This window comes from Eubalaena glacialis, chromosome 14 (genome assembly GCF_028564815.1).
Source record: "Eubalaena glacialis isolate mEubGla1 chromosome 14, mEubGla1.1.hap2.+ XY, whole genome shotgun sequence".
Lineage (NCBI taxonomy): Eukaryota > Metazoa > Chordata > Mammalia > Artiodactyla > Balaenidae > Eubalaena > Eubalaena glacialis.
The window spans coordinates 680,744-700,553 of NC_083729.1; the positions used below are offsets into that span (position 1 = coordinate 680,744).

A 19,810-nucleotide genomic window follows, 5' to 3' on the forward strand; every position below is an offset into this window, starting at 1 on the left:
CGTATGGTAGTTCTATTTTTAGTTTTTTAAGGAACCTCCATACTGTTCTCCATAGTGGCTGTATCAGTTTACATTCCCACCAACAGTGCAAGAGGGTTCTCATTTCTCCACACCCTCTCCAGCATTTGTTGTTTGTAGATTTTTTGATGATGGCCATTCTGACCAGTGTGAGGTGATAACTCATTGTGGTTTTGATTTGCATTTCTCTAATGATGAGTGATGTTGAGCATCCTTTCATGTGTTTGTTGGCAATCTGTATATCTTCTTTGGAGAAATGTCTATTTAGATCTTCTGCCCATTTTTGGATTGGGTTGTTTGTTTTTTGATATTGAGCTGCATGAGCTGCTTATAAATTTTGTAGATTAATCCTTTGTCAGTTGCTTCATTTGCAAATATTTTCTCCCATTCTGAGGGTTGTCTTTTTGTCTTGTTTATGGTTTCCTTTGCTGTGCAAAAGCTTTTAAATTTCATTAGGTCCCATTTGTTTATTTTTGTTTTTATTTCCATTTCTCTAGGAGGTGGGTCAAAAAGGATCTTGCTGTGATGTATGTCATAGAGTGTTCTGCCTATGTTTTCATCTAAGAGTTTTATAGTGTCTGGCCTTACATTTAGGTCTTTAATCCATTTTGAGTTTATTTTTGTGTATGGTGTTAGGGAGTGCTCTAATTTCATTCTTTTACATGTAGCTGTCCAGTTTTCCCAGCACCACTTATTGAAGAGGCTGTCTTTTCTCCATTGTCTATTGTTGCCTCCTTTATCAAAGATAAGGTGACCATATGTGCGTGGGTTTATCTCTGGGCTTTCTATCCTGTTCCATTGATCTATATTTCTGTTTTTGTGCCAGTACCATACTGTCTTGATTACTGTAGCTTTGTAGTATAGTCTGAAGTCAGGGAGTCTGATTCCTCCAGCTCCATTTTTCTTTCTCAAGATTGCTTTGGCTATTCGTGGTCTTTTGTGTTTCCATACAACTTGTGAAATTTTTTGTTCTAGTTCTGTGAAAAATGCCACTGGTAGTTTGAAAGGGATTGCATTGCATCTGTAGATTGCTTTGGGTAGTATAGTCATTTTCACAATGTTGATTCTTCCAATTCAAGAACATGGTGTACCTCTCCACCTGTTTGTATTGTCTTTAATTTCTTTCATCAGTGTCTTATAGTTTCCTGCATACAAGTCTTTTGTCTCCTTAGGTAGGTTTATTCCTAGATACTTTATTCTTTTTGTTGCAATGGTAAATGGGAGTGTTTCCTTAATTTTTCTTTCAGATTTTTTGTCGTTAGTGTATAGGAGTGCAAGAGATTTCTGTGCATTAATTTTGTATCCTGCAACTTTACCAAATTCATTGATTAGCTCTGGTAGTTTTCTGGTAACATCTTTAGGAGTCTCTATGTATAGTATCATGTCATCTGCAAACAGTGATGGTTTTACTTCTTTTCCAATTTGGATTCGTTTTATTTCTTCTTCTTCTCTGATTGCTGTGGCTAAAACTTACAAAATTATGTTGAATAATAGTGGTGAGAGTGGGCAACCTTGTCTTCTTCCTGCTCTTAGAGGAAATGGTTTCAATTTTTCACCATTGAGAACAGTGTTTGCTGTGGGTTTGTCATATATGGCCTTTATTATGTTGAGGTAAGTTCCCTCTATGCCTACTTTCTGGAGAGTTTTTATCATAAATGGGTGTTGACTTTGTCACAAGCTTTTTCAGCATCTATTGAGATGATCATATGGTTTTTATCCTTCAGTTTGTTAATATGGTGTATCACATTGATTGATTTACGTATATTGATGAATCCTTGCATTCTTGGGATAAACCCGACTTGATCATTGTGTATGATCCTTTTAATGTGCTGTTGGATTCTGTTTGCTAGTATTTGTTTTTTGAAATCCTGTCATTCTAAATTTTCTCCATGCATTTCTTTACATTTATATTTATGTACAAACTTAATTTTTTATATCTTAGGTGCTGCATGCTCTTTTGCTCTTCGGGAATTGATATGTGTGGACACTTTTCTTGCCGAGAGATACAGAACTGATATTCTAAGTACATCAGGTTTGTTAAGTCTGTTAGGCTCACGCTTAGTGTCACATCAAAGGGTAACGCACTCTAACCGTGAAGAGAGTGGGGAACGGTGGTTCGCGTCACCCCCAGGGCGGCTGCCCGGCTGCGCCTGTGGGTGGATTCCTGGAGGCAGAGACACCCGATTCCAGATCAGGCATGACAGACGCCCTCGTTATCCCCGGACCCTTTCCAGGAGGCAGGTGGTGCCTGCACCAGTCACACCTGCTCCTCCAGGTCCCATCCACACTAGGTACTGCTGTTCTTTTTAAATATTTGCCTATCAAATAATTTAAAAATCATAAATCATTGTTGAGTAACTGTGAGTCTTTGGATTACTGGTGAGCTTGCATCTCTTTTCAAGTGTATTGTTCATTTTATTCCTTCTTTTGGGAATTCCTTTTCATGTCTTTGACTCAGTTTTGATAGGATGCTCACTTGTCCCTCTTCGGTTGTAAGACTCTTCCTATTAACCTTGTGTCTACTATATGCATATATTTCTGTATATGGAGTTCTTGTCGTACGAAATTTTATATTTCCATGTAGTGAATTCCATGAATCTTTTTCTCAAGAATTTCTGGCTTTTGAGTTAAGCTAACCTGGTAGTTTTTCCTCACACACACTAATAGTTTCTTCAAGAACTTTTGTTTTTCTATGTTTTTACGAGGGTTGATCTCTCTGGGAGTGTTTTTGAAATAAGGTATGAGAACCATGTTTATAATGATCGAAATCACTAAGCAATAGTCTTAGGATATTTTGGGGAATTCCCTGGCGGTCCAGTGGTTCGGACGCAGCACTTCCACTGCCGAGGGCCTGGGTTCAATCCCTGGTAAGGGAACTAAGATCCCGCAAGCCATGTGGTGAGGCTACAAAAGCAAAAGATATTATGAACTATTTCCAATGATGTAATTAAACTTTCTGGAGCCTTCCTTTGCCTCTTCCATCCGACTGTTTAGCACCACAATATGTGGTGGGCTTAACGTTTTATGGATCAATTATCTTCCCGCAGCACCAGTCTTATTTCACAAAATGTAACTTTAGTATTATCATGGTAAATTTCACAGTCGTCTTCATGGATTGTTATTGGAAGTGGACGTGAAGATGCATTTGTGGGAAGAGGGTGGCCTTCCTATTTCATTTGTTTACAGAGCATCCCCTGTGCCCCTGGCTGATGGCTTCTGCTGTGAGAGCTGGGAACCCGGCAGTGAGGCCAGGGCCCCCCGCCTGGGATGCCTGGCTCCAGCACGAGGCCCACAGTCCCGTGGGCTGAAGGGAGAAGACGAAGCAGGGGACAGGGGTTAGGGCCCTGTGGCTGGTGGGGAGGTCTGTCCACAAGGCCAGTCTCAGCCAAGACCTACAGGTGACGAGAGGGGCCGTGTAGGACTCGGAGGGACCAGGGGCGCAGGAGCCGAGGACCAGATCCTGGGCCAGGCTGGGGGGCCACCGCCGGGCTGGGACGAGGCCCGGGGCCAGAGGGAGAGGCTCTTCAGGCAGCGAGCGGCCCTGCGGTCCTGGGAGGCCCTGTCCAGAGGATGGGTGGCCTGTGTGGACGGTGGGCTGACAGGGTCAGCCTGGGTCGGGCCGGGCTGCAGAGGGGAGGGCGGCAGCCCAGGTACTGAGAGCAGCGTGGGCTCTGGACGTTTCGTAGGCAGAGGCTGCGGGATGGGCTTCTGGACTCACCGGGCGGGTGAGGAGGGCAGGGCACAGGGGCCGCCGACGGGAAAGGACGCAGCGAGGACTCACCACTCACTGAGGCGGGGGCCCCGCACGGGCAGGCGTTCGTTTTGTTCTCATTTGGGGGGAGTTTAGCCTTGTTCTTAACGTTTTTGCTTTTGAGTATAGTTTTGTTCTTAATTTTTTGGCTTTTGAATGGCAAAGACCAACATGTAATTTAAAGAAGTTGTTTTATTTCCGAGAAGTGTCAAGAAAGTGTGTTCAGTTATGTAAAGGGGGGACCTGCTGGCCGCGTCTGGTGCGAGGGAAGAACCCGGCTCGGCGGTCCGCCTTCTTTCTGCCTCTGCGCCTCTGGGCGGGTCCCCTGAGGACGGTGGTGCTGGGATCCCGGGAAGGGGGCTGTTCTGTTTATATTACGGGGATATTCATCTCTGGCGCACTCATGTCATTTGACAGAAGAGGAGTGATTTTCTAGAAGAAAGTGATGAGAATAAGATTGTGCTTTTGAGTGGGATGCTGAATGCTCCCAGTTTGTTCATGTTCCTGACTTTATTTTTCCACGTTCTGAGCAGCAGTGGCTTTCCTTCGGGCAGCGTCACGGGGTCAGATGGCTCCTTAAGGCAACAGACGACTCGACTTAGTTCTCCACTGAATCCCTTGGCTTTCAGTAGCTGACTCTTTAAATATCTAACACAGTTTAAATACTGTGTTTAACTTGTTAAAGCTCTGCCACCCTTCCTTTGGCCTCTGACCTGCGTTCTCCTCGTGGGCCGGGTGGAGGGGGTTTCGTCCCCAAGACAACTGACTGGGAGAAACGTGGGTTGGTCGGTGATGAATTAGCTGGAAATGAACACTGTACGTGAGAGTGTGCTTTACACATCAATATAAATGGGTTGAAGTTGCGCCTCTTTGATGTGAACCAGAAACGGTTCTCCCTCTAAACGACACGCAAGGATCAGCCCTCTCCCTGCGGGGCTGCCCTGGTCTCGGGTTCCCTTGGGTGCTGGGTCCCTCCAGCCCTGCCCCCGCCAGCAGCCACCCCGGGTCCTCTCCTGAGTGTCCCCACCGACTCCACGTGGCCAAGGCCCCCAGGGAATGATTGCTCCATACGGTCAACCCCACAAGTGTGTTCGTGGGTGCATCCGTGATTCGGGAGCAGGAGAACGGGAAGCCGGCCGAACCTCCTGTTCCCACAGAGACCCCGCGTCCTGCTGGATTAAAGCTTGTTTTATAAAAGGATGCATGATGACCTCTGACCTCGCAGTAGGAAAAAAGCGCCTCCTTGCAGACACTGCCTCTTAGTGTTTTTTTTTTTTATCAGCCTTTGGTTTTACTTTGAGTTCAGGGTTCCTAGTTCACAACTGAAGGCTTGTCTGTGTGAGCCAAACCTCACCTTCCTGCCCTGATCGCTGCACACTGACATGTATGCTGCGTGCCTTTGCACATCATGTGTGCGTGTGTGTGCATGTGTGCCTGCTGGGACGGCAGGGGGAGAGGCCGCGCCTGGTCGCACCCTCACTCCAGTCGCCCTGGGGCCGTCTGGTCCTGGCCTGAGGACCAGACCCCTGCGGCCTTTCCCGGCATCCCGCCCCTCCTCCCCGCCTCCTGGCTGCAGGGCTGTGTCCGAGGCCGTGTTGGCCCGAGCCCTGTGCGGGCACAAGAGAGACAGGAGGGCCGTCCGAGTGCTCGCCTGGGACCCGTGCCCACCTGTGTGACCGGGCGCCGCTCAGCCGGGGGCAGGTCCATGACTTCACGCGGACGAGGTGACTTCTAATTTATTCAAAGGTGCCTTTTTGGCTCATCCGTTCTTCACCTGCTAAAAACATGTTTTATACAAATCCTATAAAAACTACGCAGGAAGAAATGCTAAAAATTCCATTATTTTGTGATAAATTAATCAAATCCTAGTCAGATGCATGGGTATGTGATAAATACACAGGCGTGTTTCAGGAGGTTGTGAACAGGGGCAGGCGTGTTTTGTCAGGGTCCATGCTCTCCCGTCCTCACACCCTCTTCGTCTCTGTTTTGTTTCAGACTAAAACCGGGACTGCCTTGTTGCACGACGAAGGGTCTGGACACGCCTATGACATCCGCCTGAAGCTAACGAAAGAGGTACTGACAATTCAAAAACAAGATGTCATCTGTGTTAGTGGCAGCAATCACAGTGCAAATGTAAGTGCTCCTGCGTCTGCAGGCCCCAGGGGTTTGTCTCAGACTGTGTCTCGTAGATCAGCCCAGAGGTCTCCCCGGACGAAAGCCCCCTAAGAGTGGTCCTGCAGGACGTGGCCTGACAAGGTCCTCAGCCGTATCTAAATGTCCCCATTATTGCAAAGCAAAGCATCTTTTCAAGTTTGTGTTGTTTACACTCTCCCTGACTTTCTTAATTTCTTCATTAATGTATTTTCCTTGAGCAGCTTTATATTAAAAATATCCCCAGACACCACAGCATGAGATTGGACATATTCTCATTGGAAACTAGAAAGACGTAACTTGACAGATAATCTAATTCCTGAAAGAATAATAACTTGAGGGTTTCCATCTAGAGCGACAGGCAATGAAAGATACAGCAGGTGTTTTTCAGTATCAACCTGGTCCCTGCCTCTGTGGATACAAATAAGGATTTTCACGTAAAGCTTGGTCCTTCTCAGCTTCAGTCAATTACAAGTGAAATTTTCTTAAGGGTAAGAAACTTATGTATTAGATGTGTTAGAATATTGAATAAAGATGAGTGAAAAATGCTTTTGCAAGTTTTATCTCCAAGTTTAACTTGGGACTATTGCAAATGATGTATATATGTATACAATATATTATACTTGAAATTTCCTATTTTCCTTCCAGTGGACTTAAATGGCTGTGGATATACATGTGCATTTTGTTACATATCTGCATATATGATTATATATAGAAATTATCAACATCTAGTCATTACTCCTTCTTTGAATAGACCTTCCCATTAGCTACAAAAATGATGAGCAAGAAACCATGTAGAGGAAAGGAGTTTCCTTCTGTGTGTTTTTGGAAGGATCTCTGACACTCTTCCATCCCCAGGTCACAGCTGGCTCTTCTGGAGGCTCTGGAGATGCTTATTTATGTGGGTTTCTGGGTCCTCGTGACCTTTATGTTGGAGATGACGTAAACAGGTCCATCCGCAGTCCTGCAGTCAGCGTGTCCTCATCAGGTTCCCTGACGTCAGGTGACCTTGCCTCTGTGTCCACACACACACGGCACTTCATGACCCTCAGCGCTCACGTCTCCACCTGGATGGCATCCTCCTCCTTCTGTCCTGGAGCCCAAGGCCACCCTCCACCACCCGTCACCCGCCTGCTGTGCCCATTCTGGCCGCCGGCCTTGATCGAGGGCACCCCTCTGGGTCCAGGACGGTGGAGCCACACGAGGAGGGTGAGAGACAGGATGCCGTCCTTCCCAGGGCTCCTCCCTGGAACCTCAGGCCCGGATCCTGCATCCCGACCTCCAGAGCCCCCGGTGCACCCTGCAGAACCCCACCCCGGCACCAGCTCTTACTAAGACTCCCGCTGGCCCCAAGTCTGATCTCTCTAGAACAGATAGAGCAGTTTTGTGCTCACCTTCTCTGGCCCCATCACTGACCTTCCCTTTGCTAATTTCCCTCCACGTGTTCTAAATACCACACGGGATGGGGGATGGCGGGGAGAGGGAGAAGCAGGGGCGTTTTGTAAACACTGAAGTGTCCCCCTTCTTAATAGTGAATTTGTACTCTACAGAAAATCGCAGACAAGTTACAGTAAAAGCAGGTAATGTTTCTGTGCTGTATTGTCCAGGAAAAATAAATTACACTTTTGAGAATTCAGCGTTGGATTCTCTGCCCAAGGTTATGTTCTTGATGAAAATTATCGGCTCCTTCATAAGAAAAATGGGTGAGTGTTCAGACCTATAAATTTATGTTTACAATTTCAAGTGATTTATTGGTGCCTAAAGCTTGATATTAGAATTCCCTGCTCTAAGTTAGAGGCTGGGTCACGTGGATTTGTTCCCGGTCTCTGCCGGCTCCATCCTTACTGATCTCTGCTGCTTCCTTAGGAAGCCCTCCTTTGTAGGAAAGGAGTGAATATCTCCTTGAATAAACATGCCTGTCTGGGCTGGATAATTGGGAGGGGGATTCCGAGGACATCTTTGTACCTAGAAGAGCACACTCAGCTACTGAGATCACAGTGTCTACTCTGCCCCAGATACAGAATCGCATTGGATTCAATGCCATTACTTTGAGGAACAGTTGAAACCCTGTGTTCTTCAGTTGATTATAAAAATAAAGCTAACCTGGACATGAGAGTTTATCATGTGTTTGGAGAATGAGAAAGACGACTCTTAACAAAGGCCACGGCTGTTGGTACAGAATCAGGACACCTCTAAGGGGGTCGGACCATAGCGATTCTCTTATATTCATATCGTTGAATGTTTCCACGTTAACCTCCACCAGAGAAGCTGGTGGAGAGCGGTTATTTTCCATTTAAAATATCCTGAGGAGCAGGAAAGGAAGATGTAATAATGATGATTCCTCAGCTGATCAGCAGAAGAAATGAGTGTGAATTTTACATCTCGCCAAACCTTGAGTCCCTGGGATCCCAGGAGATGAAAAATGTATCATCAGATTCAGTTCAACACACATTTACAGATGGTGAAGTCAAGCAGTACCTGGCTTGTCACTGGGACCCCAAGGCCCAGTTAGTGCCTTAGAACAGGCACTTCCCGGTCGTGTGGACGGCTCACACTGGTGCTTTGATTTTCAAGATCAGTTTTCTTAATAGAAAATAATACTGATGATCGATTCTTACATTTCAAGCTCTATTCTCAGTGGGAGGTATATGCTCTCTTCAAAATCAACACACTTTGTGATCCAACACTTACTCAGAATGTGAGCCTGGAGGGAATTTGGTTCTCTCAAAACCTAAGACCATTTACACTGAACTTCACACCTTGGGTTGCACTTATATTCTTGATTGTTTGAGAAGTCAGGATTAAGGAGTAGACTTGTATTTTGTTTTCTTGAAACTGCTGAAAAAATAAGCATTATATCAGTTAAGGATGGATGTTATTCTTATCAGGAAAGAGGGAGAGGAAACTCAATTTATTCTTTAATAAAAACCAATAGATTCTCAAATCTGCTGATTCATTATCAGAGTTTAGAATCGGTGACTTCATATTTCATTTATATTCCTATCCGTTCAGATCAACATGGTACTTTGAATGCTTAAAATCTCCGGGTTTTCTAATTATCTCCTAAAGAGAGTGTGTGCTTTGCAGTATGAAAGAGCTGGCTTGTTCTCACGTTTCCGAGTTTCTGTTTAGATTGCTTTATATTTTTGACATATTTTATTTTTCTAAACTGTAAGTTTACATTTGTGGTTTGAGTGTAGTGAAGGAGTTACATATAAAGAAAAAAAAAAATTAGAAGATCTCTGTGTTGTATTTGGCCCTTTAAGTCATGACACATTTATGGTTGGAAGGTATTCTGGAGAATTCCATACCCTCATTTTACTGTTTGGGAAATTAAGATTCAGGAAGAGGAAGTTGTTGGTCTGAGTTCACAAAGTTAATTACAGAATTAGGCAGCATCTTAGCTACTCCTCTGCTAACTTGTAGTCGAGGGATGCTGCCTGGTAAATTCTCAGGATAGCGCAGAGGAGTGCAGGCTGTCCAGGGAATCACAGGCAGCACTGAACCCTGAAAATGCTGGGCGACCCTTCACACAGTGTGAGCTGGACCGGGGTTTGCCACCCACGCGAGCTGGGCACGGCCGTCAGAGTGGACATCAGGAGGCAGCCTGGGGCCGAGCCAGAGGAGGGGACAGACCGGACTCTGCTAAGCCCCACCTGGAGGAAGAAAGCCCCAGGTCACAGGTTTAGAGTGTGAACTTGAAAACCAAGTCCTTCCCACAGAAGGGGCGGTAAGAGTTCTTGCCTGGCTGGCATTGGCTTCAGAAGGAAGAGGGACGAAACCAGAAAAATGTCCCCTGAGGACCCCTCCCCAACCTCCGCTCACTCGGGTCTGGTGCTGGAGTTTACACGTCCCATGCGGCATGAAGAACCTCAAGCTGAAAACAAAGTGCGAGGTGGTGTCAGGTGTGAGGGTCCCCAGGTCCACGCGGAAGGAAGATGCAGGTCCCTTCTGGAGGAACACACTTTCAGGTCTGAGACGACTCCCAGCTGCGGGTTCACGGGGACCTGCGGGGATGAAGCCACAGGGAGGAAAACCCGGTGAGCCAGAGACGCAGAGACGGGCCTGCGGAGACTTGGGGTTCTGAGAGGGTCCGGTGCGCTGCATGCAAGGTGCATGTGCATTACATCTGAAGACTAAACGGGAGGTTCTAACAGTCGGACAAAGGAAGGAGGGTTGTAAAAAGTGAGCCAGCCAATGCGAGACCAGCCACAAACGGTCAGTGAAATCGGAATTTCAACGTACCAGTTAAATAACATTTTAGAAACGAAGCGTCCAAGCTGTGAAGTAGATCTGAAGAAATCTCGGGAATGAAACATCAAGAGCTGGAACACATAGGCGAGTGGTGTGGAGGCCCCGCGGGCAGCGAGGGGGCTGGTGGGTGGACGCGTGGAGACGCAGAGAGAAGATGGGGGGAGGAGAGCCGGGACCAGATGCCCCGTGAGTCCCTAGTTGGTGAAGGACCTGGATCTGGGACCCCAAGAGGGGAGACCTGCTCTCCTCTTCTGTCCCCTGCTCCTCTGCTTTGTGATCAGGGGCCTTGCCCGGAGCTGGAGGTGTCCGCTCTGGTCTCTTTCTGGAAGCGTGTGTGTCCTGTCGGTGTTTGGTCTTCTTCACGGAAGGTCTGTCTGGCTAATATCACGAACCTGCGAACTGATCGTAGAAATTAGAATCGGGTCCGGAAACTTTTTGCTCTGCGTTCCAGGCACCGCGTACGCTGGCCCTGACCTGACCTCCCGGCTTTCCACTTGCTTGTCCCCTGTGAACACACGTTGGGTCGTGGCCCCCATGCTGTTGACATGTGGGCATTTGCAGACGTCTGTGTGCTGGCCCTGCCACTCTCTGGGTCTGTGTGCACCCTCCCATCCAGGAGCTGGCTTGCTCCCTCCTTGGTTTCCCACTTGCGTCTTTGCACCTGTGTGCGCAAGTGGCGTTTGAGCAGAAGTAGATGCATTTCCGATCACGTTTGTGAGGATCACTGAGCGCAGGTGATGCCCTGATTGGTGGCCACGTGGTCCTGAGCCCACGAGAGGCATCTGCAGATTGTTCCCAGTACATCCCGATGGTCCACGGAGCCTGTTAAAAGCATTTTTAAAAATTAGGTTTATGGCTTACCTAACAAGTCCTGTGAAGAGTATCAGCAAATTGCTATTTTAGTGTATTTAGTGTATTGATTAAAGAACTAAACTTGGATTAAACTTTCTGAGACAGATGAATTCATTATAATGACACTGCCAAAGTAATGGCAGTTTCTGATAAATTCTGTACATAGTACACAATACACACAGTTCTATAATTGCTTTTTTGTTGTACAATAAATGCCTTATTACTACTTTTATCCACTTAAATTGATACCCTTTCTGTAGTCCCCTTTTGCTTCCTATTCTTTGGGTCCTCCATAAATCAGGAGTAGGTACCACCTCTATCTATTTTAGTATTTAATTAAAATTTTTTTTGAATTCTTTAATTTGAATTTATTTAATTGAATTAATTGAATTTAATTTCTTTCTTTGAATTTATTTATTTATTTATTTATTTATTTTTTTTTTTAAACATCTTTATTGAAGTATAATTGCTTTACAATGGTGTGCTAGCTTCTGCTTTACAACAAAGTGAATCAGTTACACATATACATATGTTGCCATATCTCTTCCCTCTTGCATCTCCCTCCCTCCCACCCTCCCTATCCCACCCCTCTAGGTGGTCACAAAGCACCGAGCTGATCTCCCTGTGCTATGCGGCTGCTTCCCACTAGTTATCTATTTTACATTTGGTAGTGTATATATGTCCATGACACTCTCTCACCCTGTCACATCTCACCCCTCCCCCTCCCCATATCCTCAAGTCCATTCTCTAGTAGGTCTGTGTCTTTATTCCCATCTTGCCACTAGGTTCTTCATGACCTCTTTTTTTTTTTTTCCCTTAGATTCCATATATATGTGTTAGCATACTGTATTTGTTTTTCTCTTTCTGACTTACTTCACTCTGTATGACAGACTCTAACTCCATCCACCTCATTACAAACACCTCCATTTCATTTCTTTTTATGGCTGAGTAATATTCCATTGTATATATGTGCCACATCTTCTTTATCCATTCATCCGATGATGGACACCTAGGTTGCTTCCATGTCCTGGCTATTGTAAACAGAGCTGCAATGAATATTTTGGTACATGACTCTTTCTGAATTATGGTTTTCTCAGGGTATATGCCCAGTAGTGGGATTGCTGGGTCATATGGTAGTTCTATTTTTAGTTTTTTAAGGAACCTCCATACTGTTCTCCATAGTGGCTGTATCAATTTACATTCCCACCAACAGTGCAAGAGTGTTCCCTTTTCTCCACACCCTCTCCAGCATTTATTGTTTCTAGATTTTTTGATGATGGCCATTCTGACCGGTGTGAGATGATACCTCATTGTAGTTTTGATTTGCATTTCTCTAATGATTAATGATGTTGAGCATTCTTTCATGTGTCTGTTGGCAATCTGTATCTCTTCTTTGGAGAAATGTCTATTTAGGTCTTCTGCCCATTTTTGGATTGGGTTGTTTGTTTTTTTGTTATTGAGCTGCATGAGCTGCTTGTAAATCTTGGAGATTAATCCTTTGTCCGTTGCTTCATTTGCAAATATTTTCTCCCATTCTGAGGGTTGTCTTTTGGTCTTGTTTATGGTTTCCTTTGCTGTGCAAAAGCTTTTAAGTTTCATTAGGTCCCATTTGTTTATTTGTGTTTTTATTTCCATTTCTCTAGGACCTGGGTCAAAAAGGATCTTGCTGTGACTTATGTCATAGAGTGTTCTGCCTATGTTTTCCTCTAAGAGTTTGATAGTGTCTGGCCTTACACTTAGGTCTTTAATCCATTTTGAGTTTATTTTTGTGTATGGTGTTAGGGAGTGTTCTAATTTCATACTTTTACATGTACCTGTCCAATTTTCCCAGCACCACTTATTGAAGAGGCTGTCTTTTCTCCACTGTATATGCTTGCCTCCTTTGTCAAAGATAAGGTGACCATATGTGCGTGGGCTTATCTCTGGGCTTTCTATCCTGTTCCATTGATCTATATTTCTGTTTTTGTGCCAGTACCAAACTGTCTTGATTACTGTAGCTTTGTAATATAGTCTGAAGTCAGGGAGCCTGATTCCTCCAGCTCCATTTTTCGTTCTCAAGATTGCTTTGGCTATTCGGGGTCTTTTGTGTTTCCATACAAATTGTGAAATTTTTTGTTCTAGTTCTGTGAAAAATGCCAGTGGTAGTTTGATAGGGATTGCATTGAATCTGTAGATTGCTTTGGGTAGCAGAGTCATTTTCACAATGTTGATTCTTCCAATCCAAGAACATGGTATATCTCTCCATCTGTTTGTATCATCTTTAATTTCTTTCATCAGTGTCCTATAATTTTCTGCATACAGGTCTTTTGTCTCCTTAGGTAGGTTTATTCCTAGGTAGTTTATTCTTTTTGTTGCAATGGTAAACGGGAGTGTTTTCTTAATTTCACTTTCAGATTTTTCATCATTAGTATACAGGAATGCAAGAGATTTCTGTGCATTAATTTTGTATCCTGCTACTTTACCAAATTCATTGATTAGCTCTAGTAGTTTTCTGGTAGCATCTTTTGGATTCTCTATGTATAGTATCATGTCATCTGCAAACAGTGACAGCTTTACTTCTTCTTTTCCGATTTGGATTCCTTTTATTTCTTTTTCGTCTCTGATTGCTGTGGCTAACACTTCCAAAACTATGTTGAATAATAGTGGTGAGAGTGGGCAACCTTGTCTTGTTCCTGATCTTAGTGGAAATGGTTTCAGTTTTTCACCATTGAGGACAATGTTGGCTGTGGGTTTGTCATATACGGCCTTTATTATGTTGAGGAAAGTTCCCTCTATGCCTACTTTCTGCAGGACTTTTATCATAAATGGGTGTTGAATTTTGTCGAAAGCTTTCTCTGCATCTATTGAGATGATCATATGGTTTTTCTCCTTCAATTTGTTAATATGATGTATCACGTTGATTGATTTGCGTATATTGAAGAATCCTTGCATTCCTGGAATAAACCCCACTTGATCATGGTGTATGATCCTTTTAATGTGCTGTTGGATTCTGTTTGCTAGTATTTTGTTGAGGATTTTTGCATCTATGTTCATCAGTGATATTGGCCTGTAGTTTTCTTTCTTTGTGACATCTTTGCCTGGTTTTGGTATCAGGGTGATGGTGGCCTCGTAGAATGAGTTGGGGAGTGTTCCTCCCTCTGCAATATTTTGGAAGAGTTTGAGAAGGATAGGTGTTAGCTCTTCTCTAAATGTTTGATAGAATTCGCCTGTGAAGCCATCTGGTCCTGGGCTTTTGTGTGTTGGAAGATTTTTAATCACAGTTTCAATTTCAGTGCTTGTGATTGGTCTGTTCATATTTTCTATTTCTTCCTGGTTCAGTCTCGGCAGGTTGTGCATTTCTAAGAATCTGTCCATTTCTTCCAGGTTGTCCATTTTATTAGCATAGAGTTGCTTGTAGTAATCTCTTATGATCGTTTGTATTTCTGCAGTGTCAGTGGTTACTTCTCCTTTTTCATTTCTAATTCTATTAATTTGAGTCTTCTCCTTTTTTCTCTTGATGAGTCTGGCTAATGGTTTATCAATTTTGTTTATCTTCTCAAAGAACCAGCTTTTAGTTTCATTGATTTTTGCTATTGTTTCCTTCATTTCTTTTTCATTTATTTCTGATCTGATCTTTATGATTTCTTTCCTTCTGCTAGCTTTGGGGTTTTTTTGTTCTTCTTTCTCTAATTGCTTTAGGTGCAAGGTTAGGTTGTTTATTCGAGATGTTTCCTGTTTCTTGATGTAGGCTTGTATTGCTATAAACTTCCCTCTTAGAACTGCTTTTGCTGCATCCCATAGGTTTTGGATCGTCGTGTCTCCATTGTCATTTGTTTCTAGGTATTTTTTGATTTCCCCTTTGATTTCTTCAGTGATCACTTCTTTATTAAGTAGTGTATTGTGTAGCCTCCATGTGTTTGTATTTTTTACAGATCTTTTCCTGTAATTGATATCTAGTCTCATAGCGTTGTGGTCGGAAAAGATACTTGATACGATTTCAATTTTTTTAAATTTACCAAGGCTTGATTTGTGACCCCAGATATGATCTATCCTGGAGAATGTTCCATGAGCACTTGAGAAAAATGTGTATTCTGTTGTTTTTGGGTGGAATGTCCTATAAATATCAATTAAGTCCATCTTGTTTAATGTATCATTTAAAGCTTGTGTTTCCTTATTTATTTTCATTTTGGATGATCTGTCCATTGGTGAAAGTGGGGTGTTAAAGTCCCCTACTATGATTGTGTTACTGTTGATTTCCCCTTTTATGGCTGTTAGTATTTGCCTTATGTATTGAGGTGCTCCTATGTTGGGTGCATAAATATTTACAATTGTTATACCTTCCTCTTGGATCGATCCCTTGATCATTATATAGTGTCCGTCTTTGTCTCTTGTAATTGTCTTTATTTTAAAGTCTATTTTGTCTGATATGAGAATTGCTACTCCAGCTTTCTTTTGATTTCCATTTGCATGGAATATCTTTTTCCATCCCCTCACTTTCAGTCTGTATGTGTCTCTAGGTCTGAAGTGGGTCTCTTGTAGACAGCATATATATGGGTCTTGTTTTTGTATCCATTCAGCCAGTCTGTGTCTTTTGGTGGGAGCATTTAATCCATTTACATTTAAGGTAATTATCGATATGTATGTTCCTATTCCCATTTTCTTAAATGTTTTGGGTTTGTTATTGTAGGTGTTTTCCTTCTCTTGTGTTTCTTGCCTAGAGAAGTTCCTTTAGCATTTGTTGTAAAGCTGGTTTGGTGGTGCTGAACTCTCTCAGCTTTTGCTTGTCTGTAAAGGTTTTAATTTCTCCATCAAATCTGAATGAGATCCTTGCTGGGTAGAGTAATCTTGGTTGTAGGTTTTTCTCCTTCATCACTTTAAGTATATCCTGCCACTCCCTTCTGGCTTGCAGCGTTTCTGCTGAAAGATCAGCTGTTAACCTTATGGGGATGCCCTTGTGTGTTATCTGTTGTTTTTCCCTTGCTGCTTTTAATATGTTTTCTTTATATTTAATTTTTGATAGTTTGATTAATATGTGTCTTGGTGTGTTTCTCCTTGGATTTATCCTGTATGGGACTCTCTGTGCTTCCAGGACTTGATTAACTATTTCCTTTCCCATATTAGGGAAGTTTTCAACTATAATCTCTTCAAATATTTTCTCAGTCCCTTTCTTTTTCTCTTCTTCTTCTGGGACCCCTATAATTCGAATGTTGGTGCGTTTAATGTTGTCCCAGAGGTCTCTGAGACTGTCCTCAGTTCTTTTCATTCTTTTTTCTTTATTCTGGTCTGCAGTAGTTATTTCCACCATTTTATCTTCCAGGTCACTTATCCGTTCTTCTGCCTCAGTTATTCTGCTATTGATCCCATCTAGAGTATTTTTAATTTCATTTATTGTGCTTGTCATCGTTTCTTGGTTCCTCTTTAGTTCTTCTACGTCCTTGTTAAATGTTTCTTGCATTTTGTCTATTCTATTTCCAAGACTTTGGATCATCCTTACTATCATTATTCTGAATTCTTTTTCAGGTAGACTACCTATTTCCTCTTCATTTGTTAGGTCTGGTGTGTTTTGACCCTGCTCCTTCATCTGCTGTGTGTTTTTCTGTCTTCTCATTTTGCTTATCTTACTGTGTTTGGGGTCTCCTTTTCACAGGCTGCAGGTTCGTAGTTCCCGTTGTTTTTGGTATCTGTCCCCAGTGGCTAAGGTTGGTTCAGTGGGTTGTGTAGGTTTCCTGGTGGAGGGAACTAGTGCCTGTGTTCTGGTGGATGAGGCTGGATGTTGTCTTTCTGGTGGGTTCGTCCACGTCTGGTGGTGTGTTTTGGGGTGTCTGTGGCCTTATTATGATTTTAGGCAGCCTCTCTGTTAATGGATGGGGCTGTGTTCCTCTCTTGCTAGTTGTTTGGCATAGGGTGTCCAGCACTGTAGCTTGCTGGTCGTTGAGTGAAGCTGGGTCTTGATGTTGAGATGGAGATCTCTGAGAGATTTTCGCCGTTTGGTATTACGTGGAGCTGGGAGGTCTCTTGTGGACCAGTGTCCTGAAGTTGGCTCTCCCACCTCAGAGGCACAGCCCTGATGCCTGGCTGGAGCACCAAGAGCCTTTCATCCACACGGCTCAGAATAAAAGGGAGAAAAAATGGAAAGAAAGAAAAAAAGAGGATAAAATAAAATAAAATAAAGCAATTATAATAAAAAATAAGAAAAAAAATTATTAAGAGTAAATTTATTAAGAAAAAAAAATTTTTTTAATTTTTAAAAATAGATTTATTAATTTTTTATACTAAAAATAAGAAAAAAATTATTTAGAAAAAATTTATTAAGAAAAAAATTTTTTTAATTTTTTAAAATAAAAAATATGAAAAAACTTATTAAAAATTTTTTTAAAAATAGAAAATAAGGAAAAAATTATTAAGAAAACATTTATTAGGGAAAAAAAAATTTTTTTTAAGCCAAAAAAAAAAAAAAAAAAAAAAAAAAACGGACGGACCTAACCCTAGGACTAACGGTGAGAGCAAAGCTATACAGACAAAATCTCACCCAGAAGCATACACATCTACACTCACAAAAAAAAGGAAAAGGGGAAAAGTTAATATATCCTGCTCCCAAAGTCCATCTCCTAAATTTGGGATGATTCGTTGTCTATTCAGGTATTCAACAGATGCAGGCACATCAAGTTGTTTGTGGAGCTTTAATCCGCTGCTTCTGAGGCTGCTGGGAGAGATTTCCCTTTCTCTTCTTTGTTCGTACAGCTCCCGGGGTTCAGCTTTGGATTTGGACCCGCCTCTGCATGTAGGTCGCCTGAGGGCGTCTGTTCCCCGCCCAGACAGAACGGGGTTAAAGGAGCAGCTGCTTCGGGGGCTCTGGCTCACTCAGGCGGGGGGAGGGAGCGGTACGGAGGAGGCGGGGCGAGCCTGCGGCGTCAGAGGCGTCGTGACGTTGCAGCGGCCTGAGGCGCGCCGTGCGCTCTCCCGGGGAAGTTGTCCCCGGATTACGGGAGCCTGGCCGTGGCGGGCTGCACAGGCTCCCGGGAGGGGCGGTGTGGAGAATGACCTGTGCTCGCCCACAGGCTGTTTGGTGGCGGCAGCAGCAGCCTTAGCGTCTCATGCCCGTCTCTGGGGTCCGCGCTGATAGCCGCGGCTCGCGCCCGTCTCTGGAGTTCGTTTAAGTGGCGCTCTGAATCCCCTCTCCTTGCACGCCGCGAAACAAAGAGGCAAGGAAAAGTCTCCTGCCTCTTCGGCAGCTGCAGACTTTTTCTCGTGCACCGTCCCGGCTAGTTGTGGTGCGCTAGACCCTTCAGGCTGTGTTCACGCAGCCAACCCCAGTCCTCTCCCTGGGATCCGACCGAAGCCCGCGCCTCAGCTCCCAGCCCCCGCCCGCCCCGGCGGGTGAGCAGACAAGCCTCTCGGGCTGGTGAGTGCTGCTCGGCGCCGAGCCTCTGTGCGGGAATCTCTCCGTTTTTCCCTCTGCGTCCCTGTTGCTGTGGGATCCGCGCTGATAGCCGCGGCTCGCGCCCGTCTCTGGAGCTCGTTTAGGCGGCGCTCTGAATCCCCTCTCCTTGCGCGCCGCGAAACAAAGCGGCAAGAAAAATTCTCTTGCCTCTTTGGCAGCTGCAGTCTTTTTCCCGGACTCCCTCCCGGCTAGCACCGAAGCCCGAGCCCCAGCTCCCAGGCCCCGCCCGCCCCGGCGGCTGAGCAGACAAGCCTCTCGGGCTGGTGAGTGCTGGTCGGCACCGCTCCTCTGTGCGGGAATCTCCGCTTTGCCCTCCGCACCAATGTGGGTGCGCTCTCCTCCGTGGCTCCGAAGCTTCCCCCCTCTGCTACCCGCAGTCTCTGCCCACGAAGGGGCTTCCTAGTGTGTGGAAACCTTTCCTCCTTCACAGCTCCCTCCCACTGGTGCAGGTCCCGTCCCTATTCTTTTGTCTCTGTTATTTCTTTTTTCTTTTGCCCTACCCAAGTACGTGGGGATTTTCTTGCCTTTTGGGAGGTCTGACGTCTTCTGCCAGCGTTCAGTGGGTGTTCTGTAGGAGCAGTTCCACGTGTAGATGTATTTCTCATGTATCTGTGGGGAGGAAGGTGATCTCCGCGTCTTACTCTTCCGCCATCTTGCCCCTCCCTCCTCTTTGAATTTAATCTTTATTACAGTATTGTATTTTCTTACACTAGTAATTATTGATTTCCCATCAGGCGTTTTGTCATTCAGCCAAAGTACCAGTGACCTAGTAACAAAACACTCTTCTGAACTCATTGGATACATTTCCTCAGCTTTATATATTTCCCTGTTCTTGATATCTGTTTACTGACAAACATTCATTAGTTTCTTAATTTTTTCCATTTTTCCAGGACCTCAGCTGAAAATCCATTTCCTTTTAGTTTCTGAAAATTGGTTTCTACGTGTATATTCACACTGTAAATTGGCTCTGGGTCTCTAAGTGCTGCCTCCTGGGTCTTAGTGAGTTACTGGTCCAGAAGTTTCCTGCATTATCATGCTGGTGAGGAGAGAGCCCCAGTTAGGTCTGTGAGATGCAGGTCACTGGACCCCAGGCCATTGCTCCAGCCACTTCATCGATGCAGAGCAGATACTCCTACTTGCAAAGTGAAACACCACATAAGAAGGATTGGCGATCGTTCCTATAAACTAGGAAACCAAAGACAAAACCACCTTCTGAGCTTTTATTTTTCAATGATTAACCCAGCAGTTGAAGAATTATATACGATCTTTGGGGTGGGCCTGAAAAAAAAAATTAATATGAATTATTCACTCATTATTAGTACTGTATTGTCCCAGAGGAAATCTATATATATATATTTTTTTCT

General features: G+C 44.2%; 1 protein-coding gene across 5 annotated transcripts in view; it reads left to right on the plus strand.

Moving 5' to 3' along the window:
- SNTG2 (syntrophin gamma 2) overlaps positions 1-19,810 on the plus strand; it is a 215,332-nt gene that overhangs the window by 64,546 nt on the left and 130,976 nt on the right. For all 5 annotated transcript variants that reach the window (XM_061211245.1, XM_061211246.1, XM_061211244.1 and 2 more), the window contains exon 2: positions 5,765-5,902. In XM_061211245.1, the coding sequence (XP_061067228.1) occupies positions 5,865-5,902 (38 nt within the window). In that variant the 5' untranslated portion in view covers positions 5,765-5,864. The remainder of the gene's footprint in view (positions 1-5,764; positions 5,903-19,810) is intronic.